The following is a 14016-nucleotide window of genomic DNA, read 5'->3' on the forward strand; positions in this document are numbered from 1 at the left end:
GTGTGAAGCAACTTAGAGACCCTATGAGAAAATATCTGAGCCCATGAACTGTGCCATAGTGCTCTCAGGTCCAAATTCAAGATCTGTGGAAACCTTGCAAAGCTCTCACTCATGGTGTAGGTGTTGGGGCTGAGGAGGTTGGAGACTGGCGAGAAGGTCTTCAGGAATCTAAGGGTGACGCCTGCTCTCTTCTTAGCCATGTGACTCAATTTCCAGAGAAACACATTTCAGCATGTGTTAAACGCCTTCTAATAGGGAAGGTGTTTAAGTATCTTTTCAGTAAACATCAAACTTGTTTTGGGGAGTTGGGTTCCTTGTCAATGGGCCCACTTGGTTTAATTCTTCCTCCGTATGAGGTAGGCCATTCTGATTTTACTCTCTTTAAAGATTTTTCCAGCTTTATTAAAAGTTTAAGATCACCGCTGCAAATCCATCAACAAAATCTGCTTTTGCTCTACCTTATTCTCTGGCAAGACTTTGAAGTTGCTCTGAGTGCCATCTGAAAAATCTTGTCTGAGATTATAGGCCAATTCAACAGTCTCAAAAAATATTTGGTGTAATTAGTACATCAATTCAATTATATGTATTGGGTAGTTTGTATATTCAAGGCTCTGGGGACACACGAGTGAACCCAATGGACAAATCCCACACCCATGGAGTTTCTCATATTGCACAAAAGTTAAGATTGAGAAAAAACAGGAGATTGAGCTCCTAACGATTAAGTCAAATTTTGGTTGATTTTGTCAATAGTCACTAAACCAGATTATAGGACATTTTGACCATTGATAAATTAAGAGGTGTTTGAGTTACTAAATTATCTTTCTCTATCAGCATTTTCCTTCACTAAGACCTTTAATGAATGTAGGCACTAATTCAAATAAATGAACATTTAGTTTTAAGAACTGAAGCAGAACAGAATATTATTTCATATGTTTGCTAAATTGCTCTTTGGTACAGACAGCTGATATTTTTTCTTTTGCCATTTTCTTTTCCATACAGTCCTCCTCAGATCTCCTCAGCAACAAAATGACAAGCTCCCCAGTATTGCTGGAAAAATGAAAATAATTTTTAAGTTTGGAAAATAAAATCCAGTCATTTTTCAGATTGATTTATTGTGTCATAGCAAGGTTTTGCCCTAATAGCACTAACTTGCTGCAGCTTGAAAAGAAATAGAAAAGACAATTCTTAATCATTGAAATGACAAAATGCTAAATTACAAAATGTCGGGGGAAAAAATTCAGGCAATTTAAATTTCCTGGCAATGGGTCTTCAAATAATTTATTTGAAGCTAGACAAATGTATTTTTGTGGAGAAAAAAATTACATTTTGAGTTTCACTGCCTGATTTTAGTGCTCAATTACATTGTTTTATATATATATATATATTTTTTTTTTTTTAATAAAGAACAGTTGTTTTTGACTTTGAAATAATTGAGTACCTACAAGAAAAACTGTGAGCTTTGTGAATTCCTTTCTCTCTCTCTGTTATTTTTGGTACTGGGGCCACTTTACCATTGAGCTACAGCCCCAGTCCTTTTTATTTTTTATTTTGAGAAAGGGTCTTGCTAAATTGCTGAAGCTACCCTTGAACTTATGATTCTACTGTCTCAGTCTCCTGAATCCCTGGGATTATAAGTATGCCCCAGCACAACCAGCTCCCCTCTATTTTATTATCAAAAACCCTTAGTGAATTTTTCTACATGGGAGAAATTCCATCAGTCTTTTTACCCTCTAATATTCCTGTTCTCTAATATTTATCTATGATTTTTTAAATACTTAGAGTAAGAGTTAGGTTTTTTACTGCTGAGACCTGGGGGCTGACAATAGTACAGAAAGATATTTTTAAAAAATACCTAATTTGAATTTCAAATAATATCTTAACACTAAGCACTTAGTTTCAAAGTACTCTTTAAATATATGTATATATATATATATACATATATATATGTTTTTTTCTGCATGAAACTAAGAATTTCTAATTCAGTGCTTACGCTGTTTGGAAGACTATTCTAAACAAAGAGATAAATACTATGAAAATAGGATAATACTTACTTTAGGGGACAAAAGGGAAAAAATTTTAAGAGCACACAGGTTAAATGCTCACTGAGGTGAAAGGAAACATGAACCAAAGAGCTGAACTGTGAAGCTAGAATGACTGGATTCACATCCTGCTTCTACTAACTGTATAACCTCAGGCAAGTCACTTAACTTTTTCTGCCTCAGTTTTATCATCTCTAAAGTGGGATGATAATGACTACCTACCTCACTGGGGTGTTCTGAGGATTACTTGAGACAATTTAAATATATGCAGAGCCTTAGGAATGTTCTCTTAGTGATCTAAGATGACTCTTTTTTGGGGGTTGGTGAGGGGAAAGTTACCATAGTAAAGACATCAGGGTCCAGTTAAGGATCACTGTCAGGAACAAGTGAGTTCTGAGTTTGGTTTCAAAGAACAGGTAAAGTGGATGAAAATTAAGCATTTGGGTGAGCAAAGGAGGGAAAATATGGCAAAACCAGAAATTTAGAGCTAGTTGTAAAATACCTAAAGAAAGAGCGTATGAACGTTCAGGCCCAAATTGCAAAGCTAGCTGCAGACAGGCTCAATGACAAAATCATCATGACGTCTAGTCCACTACTAGGTTTGTTAACACTAAAATGAGGCAGAAGCAGGTCACATGGTTCTCTTCTAGGTCTTTTCTCCAGTGTTAAACTTTTAAAAAAATATTTTTTAAAGGACTCAGGTAAAAACAATAAAGAAAAAAATAATCCTACATGCTTAGTAGCAATTTTTTTATTACTGTTATTTCTGTATTTTTTCAAGAATAGCAACATTTTAATTGTTTTAATTTAGATCATTGCATATTTTCATAAGCATACTTCTTATATTCTTTTGCTCTTATAATTTGATAATTTCTGTTTTTCACCCTAAACACTTAATAATAGTATTTATGCTCTTCATACATTGTATTTCCTCAAAAACAAAAACAAAAACAAAAACTGAGGAGAAAGAAATAAATGCCTATGTAGTTGACAGATTTATTTACTCTTGACAATTGTGAGAACAACCTTAATCTGCTTTCCTTAAATTCAGAAGTTGTTGATTGATTGACTTTTGAGAAAAGAACAGTCAGGAAGTTAAAGGTATGTTAAAACTTCATGGTATGTATTCAGAAGTTTAGATTTTGAGATTTATGAAAACTAGGTTAATGTTTTTTTGTTTGTTTTTTCTCTCGGTACTGGGGATTTGAACCCAGGGCCTTGTGCTTGTGAGGCAAGCACCCAACCAACTGAGATATATCCCCAGCCCTGGTTAATGGTATTTTTAAAAAGAGAATCAAGGCTTGCTCTAGAAACATTTTTGACTTTCTAATAGTTTCTTGGTTAATTTTCTGTGTTTATTAGGATATGTTCAACAGTTCTCAGTATTTTCTTCTTTGAACTTGCTGAAAAATAGAGAAAGCCTCAGTTTTCCCTGCTATGCCAGGTCCTTTCCAGAAGGAGAACTATTCTGACTTAAAGTTCCTCATCTCTCACTGAGGCAGGGGCTCCTAACCTTCCCCCTCGAAGCTCTTTCCATAGTCCTATCAGCACATACTTCTTTTCTCAAACCTAGCCAATTTCCAAGATCAAAAGGTTATAGAAATCCCTCATTCCTTAAGCTATTTTTCACATTTTGTATTCGTGAACCTGTCATTTGCATATCTGCTGTTTCTGAAAAGCTGGATTGACCAGTAGAGGTCAGAGGTTCCATTACTGCCAAACTACTAGAAGCAGTCTCTTTGCCAAAAATCTGAGTCCGGGCAAAACGGAGAAGTGAGTCTAAATGTGTTGCCAGGTAGCGTGACTGTGTGCTGTCTGTTGTAAAAGCTGGGATCTCCAGGGTCTTCATTATGCTAGGTTATCATGGCTGGGGACAGTGTACTTGATAGCTGGTGCTGAAGACCACAGACTCAGTCACTGAGCCAAGTGTCTTCTGCTACCTCACAACCAACCTAGTGACAGCCTTTTATTATTATTGTGATCACTCATGTTTCTGGGGAATGACTTGGCTGAGCTGGGGTTTTCTCTCTAGGTCTCTCCTACTATATGGTTAGTCAGTGACTGGGGCTGGAGTCTCCTCAAGGACTCTGTAAGAGATTGATAAGAGGTTGTAGGCTGGGTCCTCATCTGGCACCATCAGCCTGAACATCCTCACATGGCTTTCAAGTGGCTTCCTTACAGCAGGGCAGCTGGGCTCCCAGGGTGTGTCCCCAGCGGGAGGGGAGAATGATGTAGGTTTCAAGAATTACATAGCAACATTTCTGCTGTATTCTATTTGTTAGAATCAAGTCACTAAGTCCAAGCCATCTTCAGGAGGAGGACATTGAGATGCCACTCTTTAATGAGAGGAGCGTCAGAATTTGTGGACCTATCTTCAAAACACCATAGTCACTTATCAGCTGGAAGACCTCTCTGTCCTTGGCTTCCTGATCTGTAAGACAAAAACACTGAAGTGATTTACCTCATCGGTGAAGATTAAACAAAAGTAGTGCCTGGTACTCAAAATATGTTTGTTTAGACCATTATGGTGCCCAGTGCAGATCTGACCTGTTGCTGACGGTGACATCAGTGATGGTATAGTTCCAAGCAAATGCAATCTGAGGAGGTCCCACCTTTCCAAACGTTACTGGTGGCATTTGATAAATCCCAGGGTCTGTGGTTCTTATGCCTGTGGGAACAGAGTTACTATATATGGTCTGAATTCTTTGGTTCACCTCATTTTAGTGACAGTTTCCAGATATAGGTCAGTCCACTTAAACCTGGCCCCATTTATGGCAATTTATTTCATTATAGGATAAAGTAGTTAGACTCATGAGTAATAATTACTGTGTCTACAGTGCTTTTAACACCTCAGCCAAGTAATCGTCACCTCACCCAGTTGAGTAAGTTTGGATGAGCACCCTTCAATCCTCTGGGATGAGGAAACCAGAACCTGGGTCGAGTGGCTTGTTCTAAATTCTACAGAGTAGCAAGAGGGCAGATGGAATAAGAAACTGGGGGTTCTGATTTTCTGGTCCCTTCTAGTGTGCCGAAATGAATAACCCATTATTGGTCGTTACCCAATGCCAGTTAGAACACTATATTGACTGCAATGCCACTGAATACACTGTATTTTAACATGTATGCGATGTTGTTTAAACCGTCATTCATTTGCAATTCAGAAAATTGACCAGCGTCTATGTAATCTTAGCGGGACGAAGTAAGGTTAATAGATAATAAGAGCTTTGTAAGTGAAGGCACGTGAAGAGTCGCTTAGCACTTTTTTCTCTTTCGGCCAAATTAATATTTTCTTATATTCTTGGATATCCAAACTTTTTTGTCTAGGGGAGGAAGAAAAACTGAGAACATTCCCACTCTGCCGGTGTTTGCCCTAGGTTGGCTTCTAGCTGTGCAACGCCGTGTTTATCACACAATGTTAGTGAATCTGGGAGCAGAAAGGGTGAGAAAGACCAGAGCGTTCTGATCGGGCCGGGCGGCCGCTTCTGCTACCTTTTCTACTTTTTCCTCGCACTTAGGCTCGCCCCCCGCAGGGGTCGGGCCGCGGTTCTGCGAGGCAGCGCGCGCTCACCGGGGGGCGCTGTGCGGCCTGCCCCGGGCGGCCAGAGGTGAGTCGGCCGGGGGGCGGTGGCTCTGGTCCTGCCTGCGCGCCGAGGGGCGAATCCCAGGCTGCGAGGTCGCCGCCCCCGCCCCTCGGCCGGCCCCTCTGCCGCTGGGAGAGGGGAGTGGCTGGCGCCTCCGCCGCAGCCCAGCACTCTGCAGCCAAGCGCACACGGGAGCGCGGCGCGGAGGCGGTGCGGGATCGTGGGCGCGCAGACGACCGGCAGCCGCGCGCAGGACATCCTCGGCGGAGCAGCGGCGGCTGGAGCCCCGCAACCTTGGGCTGGGCCCGCGTCCCAGAGCGCCTCCGGGGAGCTAGGACGACAGGAGGCGGAGTGGCGCCTGGCGAGCTAGCGCCCGGCGAGGTAGCGCGAGCGCTTTTCCTCTCCTCTGCCCTTCCCGCTCGGCCCGGCCCCCGCGCCTTTGTGCCCGCGGTCCCCCTGGCGCTCCTGCAGCCCGTGGGCGCAGGTCAGGGGGTTCTGCAGTTCCTTGGGGCGAGGCGGCGCTGCGGGCAGAACCTTGGCACGTTGGAGGTCGCGCAGCGTGGTCGTGATCCGCAGTGGCTTCGGGGGCGGCGGGAGAGGAGGGCTTGTAAACTAAGTTGCTCTTACTCCGCCTGGTCCTTTTTGTACCTGTGGGCAAAGTGGAATCCAGATTCCCCCAGTCCACTCTCACTCCCTCCGGCCCACAGCTGTTTCCTGGCCTCACTTCTATGGAAGGACACGATGTGGCTTTCTTTGGGAAGGAGAGTAGAGGGAGAACAATGGGGCGTCCTGGGGAGTGGGGTTCAGGTGCGGTGTGCCCTGGCGGCGGCGGGGGGAGGAGGTGCCCAGGAGCCGATGGGACTCCTTTCGCGTGCAGCTGCGCTCTCCTTTGTTCCGCCACAGCGGAGGGGGCTGCCCTGGGTCTCGTTTCCTGCCCAGGATGGGATTGATTCACAGACCCAGAGAGGGAAGGGGAAGGGGGCGGGGCTGGAATGGAAACCAGATTGGGAATGGGAGCCCTGGAGGGTGCTGGGGCCGGGAAGAGACCTGGGGAGGGGGTGATGAGAGTGCGTTGGGGAGTTAATTACAAACACAGCATTTTGTCCAAGGGCCCTGTGGGTTTCTGGAGCCCATTTGTAGCGCTTTGTTCAGGCTACGACCGAGCATTTGTTGTTGCAACAAGTTGTGTGCTTCCTTGAGTTCTAGGAGCTCCCACTGTTAGTTTGCTGAAAGCAAATCTTGGTTAACAATGGAAGAAAGCTTTTTTTTGGTTTTGTTTTTAAGATTTAAAAAAAAAAATATGCTACGATGATTTGTATGTATGTGTATCAGGATCTGTGTGTATAGCTAGTGGATATTGGCTGGGATGGGTACAGGACAAATTTTATAAAATCAATTTTGACATAAAATAATTTTCTCCATTGATAAGTATACCAGTTTTCCAAAAATGTTGGGTTGGGGGATGGGACCACCAAACAATTAGACATTGCTGAAAACAAATGGATTACATTATGTAGCACTAAATTGAAGAACTCTTTTATTGTAGGTCTTCAACACACCACAATACCATTTGGATTTTGAGCTAGGGAGCCATGGCTTTCAAACGGTGTGTACTTTCACTCTCCCTGTGAGGACCATGTAGAATAAGAAAGAGAACACTTTGTATTATGATGAATGGGATTTTTTAAAAGGGGAAGGTGGAATTAAATGTAATATGACAGGTATTTGTTAAGTGACCTGTTCCTAGATTGGAATCAAGAATCCCAAAAGCATTGGCTGACCTCTGGGGGGAGCCATGGGGATTGAACACTGGGTGCTTTTTGAATGGGGTATTCCAAGCAAAACTGTTTTGGGAGGAGGCTGACATTTGCTGGCATTCATGGTAGGTGCCTATGGGACACTGGTGGAAGGATCCCAGAGGCTGACTGAGGGTTAGAATTACTGTGGTGATAACTTAGGAGACTTGCAGTTATAGTAGTCTGGTTGCAGACTGGGCTGGGCAGTCGTCCAGCACTGCTTCTGACAAGCCAGAGGGTCTACCATTAAACTGCCACTTTGGCCATTCACTTTAAGATGAACCAAGTTGGAAAACCTATTAACCTTAGAAGGCAAATTAGGAGCTTACGCTGGGGGAAAAAATGCTTCCTGCCCACTAAGTGGTAATGGAAAAGATCTGTACTAGCTACTGCTGAGGATCTGTCTTTTTCGTGGGGGATGTGGTCACATTTTCAAGCCAGGCTGAAAAGCAGTGGGACTTGTCCTCAGGAGCCATTATGATGTGAGGTTAAAGTGGGATAGTGTCCAACCATCAAGCTGTTTGTCGTTATAACTAACACACTGCCTGGCAAAACATTGTGCCATGGACAGCCAACAGAGGGACTCTTTTTGTTGTTGTCTTACCATTCCTGAGTTTTGTGAATTGTTTTGTAAAATACAACACAGTTGGATTCCCCCCAAGAGATGTCTATACATTAACAAAATGCAAAGCCTAAGAACATTACTGCTGCTAGAGACTGGATGGGGGAATCCTTAAATAGCTGGTTTCTGGCCTCTGGCTGTCCTAGTGGATGCCCAATTGTGTGATAAGGCTGGCAGCAGGCTGCACCCCCTTCTTGGGATAAATCACCACTTTGTCAAGCCTGGAGTTTAAGACTGACTTTCCCTGGTTGTTGTACATTTATGTAAAGAAAGGAGGCCTGTCTTCCATTTGCAGGGAGGGAGTGGGGGTGAGGTGGGTAGGTGGCATTTGACTGAGAAGATCCTGAGCATCTTCAGTGTGTGGTATTCAGACTTTTTGTGTTTGTCCTCCTTTTGGGTGAGACTTTCCTTTCCACCTCCATTCTACTGTTTTCAATAGCTGGACATTTGGATTTTAATTAGGTAGGCTAATAATGATTATAGTTATCACTTAGTGTTTCTTATGTACAACGAGTTTTCATACATCACTATATTAATCCTCAGAACAACTCGACAAAACAAGTATTATCTCCATATTACAGTTGAAACTGAGGCCTGCAGGAAAGTACAGTTTTCTCCTGTCTTGTACTGTATTTGTATAGGTGGCTAGTAAGTGCTGGAGGTAAGATTTGAATTATTGGTTCCAAAGGCCATACTCTTTAAGTAGACACTGTATGCAGATCTTTTAATAATAGGAATAACAGCAATTTGATAGTGTAGTTGATTGACCCTTTCCAGATTTCAGATCACTTTCACATGCATTGTAGTTAATCCTTTCAAAATCCATTGTGAGATAGATTAGGAAGTCCAGATTGGTGTGACATGGCAACTCTTAAGGCTATATTGTTCAAAAGCTATGTGTTATGGCCTGTGTGAATGAGCTTTAAGTGCATGGAGCTTTATTTTTAGAAAGTTAGTCTGCACACATTTAAAATAAGTTCCTTCCAAACATTTAAAATTGGTAAGAATGGAAGTAGGTCTTATACAGTACTCAAGCATTCTGTGCTTCTTGAAATCTGTTTTAGCCCTTTTTATCTTGTAGCCCTTAATAGAACACTGCACTTTGCTCCTTAACTGAGAACCAGTGCCATAGTGTCCTTTTAGAAGAGAAATAAGGAGGGAAGGAATGTGCTATAAAGAGGAAGTGGGACATCAGAATTGGAAACACACGCAGCAGGCCGTGGATTTTCCCAGCACATGCCTTTTGCCCTTTTACAGATGACATTCTTCCTTAGGGAAGTGTCAGGGGTCTTTCTTTACAGTATCCTCTGAGATCATCAAATTTCTGAACTCTGTGGGAACACACATTCCACATGATTTCTGTGCTCACAGGGGAAGCACTGGTTTGGGCATCAATATAAAAGGGGAATAGAAGTGGTATCCCTCCTTGGGGTGGAATGGAGAGTGGTGCTGGCAGGACGTACACGACCTTGACCAAGAGTGATCACCAAGTGCATGAGTAGAATGGAGTTTAGCACTTGGCATCCTGACTTGTTTATGGATTTCTCAGAATGCTCCTGGGCAAGTAGAAAAGTCAATATTGGCTTTTTTGTGTTTCTAAGATAAGAATTTGAAGACTGAAAGTTCTGCCTGGTTTAATGATTTCAAGCTGGAACACCATTGGGGTCTTGCGGGTCTATGTTGTAGGTGGCAGTAATTTTAGTCTCCTTTTGCCATTAAATTCTCCTTTGGATATTTTTAGAGGTTTGCTTTTTGAGGGGAGGTAGACACTCGGCCTGCTGAGTTCTCTGAGGTGAGCCCCTTTCATCCGAGCAGCTGAGAAGTACCATGGGGGAGGAAGAAGGATGCTCTGCAGCTTTGTGCTGTTCACCCTTTCGTCAGCTGGCTTTTCAGTGTTCAGGACCTTCTTCATCAGTTCATATTTTATTAAGCCCAGGGCTGATGCAAAGGGATGCATTAGACTCCTTTCAAAAGCAGTAAAGGAAATCCACCATGCTGCCAAGGACAGTGCAGCAGGGCAGATGGGTGGGCCTGGACAGTGGATGCTGGTGAAATGAAGAAAATGACTGTGACAGCTGTGGTGGCCCAGGCGGAGCGACGCATGCTGCCAAGGCAAAAGCTGCAGACAGACAGAGGCTAATGAGTGGAAGGAAACTGCACACGAGTGCCAGCTCCTTCCCTGGTCTTGGTTTTATTTCCATCAACCTGTGGTGATGTGAAAAAGTTAGGGTGTAGGATTCAGTGGTCCAAAAAGTGGTGGTGTATCTATCAAGTGCCATTCTGTGGGGAAGGGTTTAAATAACTGGCTGCATTGACACATAGTGAGGCCATGTCAGGCCTCACACTGAGTGCCATTTAATCCTCGTCACTTGCCCTGAGATCAGGCTCCTCATGTGCTTTTCAGAACAGCACGCTGCCACCAAAAGGTAGAGTATACTATGAAATGTTGGGGCCACTTTGAAGGAGTTGGTTTTAAGGTGCTCGAGGCGAGTGCCCACCTGAGAGGGAGCCTCCCTCCTTCCTGGCTTGTTTCCATTGTCTCCTGGAGTCAGGGTCCCTGCGAGTGCCCTGGGCTGTCCATAGCTAGGAGAATGGGAACTGTTTTTCACATTTCTCTTCCTCTCTGGCTCTTGTGCTTGACTCCCCAGTCCTGTCATTCTTTTCCCCCAAATAAAGGAGACTTGGTGAAACAAGGTCCAGGCTGCTGGCCAGAGAGAGCAACTGGTCCCTTTCCGGTGATCATTCAGTCCCCCTACTCCCCTTGTCTTCTGCATGCCATGTTTGTAGGGAGTTCACCTGTCTGGGCTTCAGCCTGCCTGTGAGCGGTATGCTGCTGGGCATCGGGCAGGAGCTCAGGGGCTAATGTGAGAACCAGTTAGTGTGTGTGCCCCGCAGGGCTGGGACTTAGGAGTCTTGGACGAGGTTTGGCATGGAATGTATAGTCTTCCAAGACAGGCAGTTTTAGATATTGTAGTCTTGAAAAAAAAAGAGAAAATTGACATTCTTCCTTCATTTATCCAATAAACAACAACACTGAGCTTCTAAAAATATCAGGTGCTTGTCTTTCCTTGATAGCGCAGGGGCCTAAAAGGAAACCAGAGCTCTGCCTTCCAGGGACTTTCAGTCCAATCCTGTGTGGACTCAAGAGGCTCTGAGATTGCACAGATGGCTTAATCTTGCTCTTAACACGGAGATGCAATTTAGTTTTTCAAGTATTTAAACTTGTTAACAGAAGGAATTGGGTGGGTGGATCTGGTCAGTGCATACTATATGCATGTACGAAAATATCACCTGGGCACTGTGGCTCACGCCTATAGTCCCAGAGACTAGGGAGGCTGAAACAGGAGGATCATGCGTTCAAAGCCAACCTCAGCAAATCGAGATGCTAAGCAACTCAGTGAGACTCTGTCTCTACATAAAATACAAAAGAGGGCTGAGGATGTGGCTCAGGACTGTTTCCCTGAGTTTAATCCTCAGTACCAAAAATTTTTTTTAAAAAAGTACAATTAATATGTACTAATAAAAAATGTTGGAGCTGGGGACGTAGCTCAGTGGTAGAGGGCCTGCCTAGCATAGGAGGCCCTGGTTTTGTTTCCTAGTACCACAGGGGGGGAAAGTTTCTACACAATTTAATTGAGCAGATTATTATGACTTAATGATTTTTTATAGCATATGTATGCATGATGTGCCTACTCATTTCAATGGTTTTGTGAAAGCATTTTCAAGTACTGCATCCAAAAAATAAAAATAAATACACATGCATGTGCGTGCACATGCGCGCGCGCGCGCGCGCGCACACACACACACACACACACACACACACACACACACACCCACAGACTCCAAAGAACCTTGATTGTAAGATTCCTGCTGGCCCCACTTAACATTTTCCAGTGTATAACTTCTTTCTCATTCCTCATTGCTACTTCCTTTTTAATTGTTTATTATTAGACCCTGCAGTGCTGTTTGCAGTGCTCAGATTGCAAATATGCTTGGTTCCTAACTGATCATTTTTTCACTTGAAAGTGCTTTAAAAGGATGGCCTCTGTTGCATTCATTTTTTGAGCCACTGCCTAACTGCTTTTAGGAATAGCTTCATTTTCATGAACATTGATTAGGCTCATGCCAATTTACATGACTACTGATTTTTGTAGTCCTCATGCAATCTACTTAATAATCGTACTAGACGGACCACAGTTTTGACTTACTCGTGATACTGTGAGCCATCTAGGAAGGAACCCCACTTGCCTGAAATCTTCAGGTTGTGGAGAGGTGGTCGCAAAAGTATATGAACTGCTACACTGGTTCAAATTCAGGGCTTATTTCTTTAGTATTCTATTGGGGCAGAGAAGCTGTTAGACTCTTCCATGTCAGCTTTATAAGAGTTCAGGAATGTCTTTTGAACATCCGTAATTGCATAATCTCTTAAAAACCTCTCATGCATGTAGTTAAATTCATCTTGAATTGTTTATTTTTATCCTTCATTCTATGTATTTCACACCTTCTTTAAAGATAGAACTTGACTGAATTGGTGTTTTGATTTCAAATCCTCTAGTTCTGAAATGGTAGAATGTGACGTTGTTATCTCCTTCATTGTACTTGAGACCTTCTCAGGTTCAAAGTTAACAGGGACAAATCTAGGAACTTGAACACCAACTCTTCTGACTTCTCACTGCCTCCCCAAACCCTCTAAATCCAACTTTAGTGCCCATTTTCTAATAGTTGGTCTCCTTTTGACCTCTCTGTTTTGCTAATAGCCTTCTCATCATCATGAATTTGGATTGTCCTGCCTGCTGCATTTTCTGTACCCTTACATCCACCCAGTCTGTCACTGTTTGGCTTGTTGTTTCCTTAAATATTTATATTCAAACTCTTACACCCTATCCTGGTTCCCATCTTTATAAGACTGGGTTACTAGAGTGTAGCATTACCCACAGTTGGTTGTTCTGTGAGAAGTTAGAAGGTTAGAAATTTAAATCTCATAAAGTTAGTAGATGTTGGTGTGAAAAAGGGTTCTTTGGCCAAGGACATGTTAGAATTGCTGGGTTAAACAGTGTTTCAGGTAAGTTTGTTTGCAGCATGTCTTCTCATGGTCTTTTTTATAACTGCAATGTGATTTTCCAAGAGAGTTAAATAGAATTGGCATGTCCCAAATCATGTCATGGCTATACACCTGTGGGGGGGGGGGATCACTTTTTCTAGATAACACCCCTGTTGTCACTTCATTGTGTCGTTTTATATCTCTTATTCTCTGACTTTCTACGGGGGTGTTTCCTATATGAGCCATGTTTGGTTCATTCTCAGTTGCTTTTTTAAAATCTTGTCCTTCTGGATCTTTCCTGCTCCCTGAAAGTCCTTTTCTACCTATCACATGGACACATCTTTTTTCTTTTTCTTTTGGTACCAGGGGATTGAATTCAGGGGTACTTAACCACATCCCCAGACTTGTATTTTATTTTGAAGCAGGGTCTCACTAAGTTGCTAAGTTGGCTGGCCTTGAACTTGTGATATTCCTACCTCAGCCTCCTGAGTAGCTGGAATTACAGGCTTGTGCCATCTTTTTATACCCAGTTTTTGTTCCCCACTTCTTTGCCACCTTTCCCTAGACATGCTGTTCTTGCTCTTCTGAATTTACAGTGCTTACTGTTTGACAAGTTAAAAAAAGAGAAAATATTTGAAACACAATAAAATACTGAAAATAACATTAGACACCCATCAAAGTGAAATAGTTGGAATTCACAAAAAAATGCCATTTTCCAGATTCGTGTCAGTTGATGCATCAAAGAGCATGTTCTACTTTTCTTTCCCAACAAACAGGTTAAGTTGTTCTCCCAGCTTGTTGCTTGTGCCCCCCACCTTTTGTGTTATTGCATTTAAATAGAAATTCAGGGAGAATTGATATCTTTATGGTTTCATGGCTTCCCATATGCAAACCTGATAACCCACTCTTTATATTTAGGACTTTTATGTCCTTCAGT

The 14016-nt window shown here is 42.8% G+C and overlaps 2 protein-coding genes across 5 annotated transcripts in view; one reads left to right on the forward strand and one right to left on the reverse strand.

Annotated features, from left to right (window-relative positions):
- Nucleotides 1-3304: 3304 nt before the first annotated feature.
- Nucleotides 3305-6630, reverse strand: LOC306658311 (uncharacterized protein; the record flags this gene model as incomplete). Of its 2 annotated transcripts, none has more annotated exons than XR_013763023.1 (2): nt 3305-4470; nt 6269-6630. XR_013763023.1 is itself a non-coding variant. In XM_079135127.1 (2 exons), 2 exons carry the CDS (start codon nt 5876-5878, stop codon nt 4349-4351), a joined length of 393 nt encoding a protein of 130 aa, XP_078991253.1. In that variant the 3' UTR covers nt 3305-4348. The 2 variants fall into 2 exon arrangements, 1 of the variants encoding a protein (XP_078991253.1); XM_079135127.1 differs by lacking the exon at nt 6269-6630 and adding an exon at nt 5608-5878.
- Nucleotides 5840-14016, forward strand: part of MYO1B (myosin IB) — a 170673-nt gene continuing 162496 nt past the window's right edge. For 2 of the 3 annotated variants that reach the window (XM_079135086.1, XM_079135087.1), the window contains exon 1: nt 5842-6001. The gene's annotated coding sequence lies outside the window, so the exon portion shown is untranslated. Of the gene's footprint in view, nt 6002-14016 lie in introns of all 3 variants that reach the window. The other variant, XM_079135084.1, reaches the window with a different exon arrangement.

Source organism: Sciurus vulgaris (assembly GCF_902686455.1).
Source record: "Sciurus vulgaris genome assembly, chromosome: 3".
NCBI lineage: Eukaryota > Metazoa > Chordata > Mammalia > Rodentia > Sciuridae > Sciurus > Sciurus vulgaris.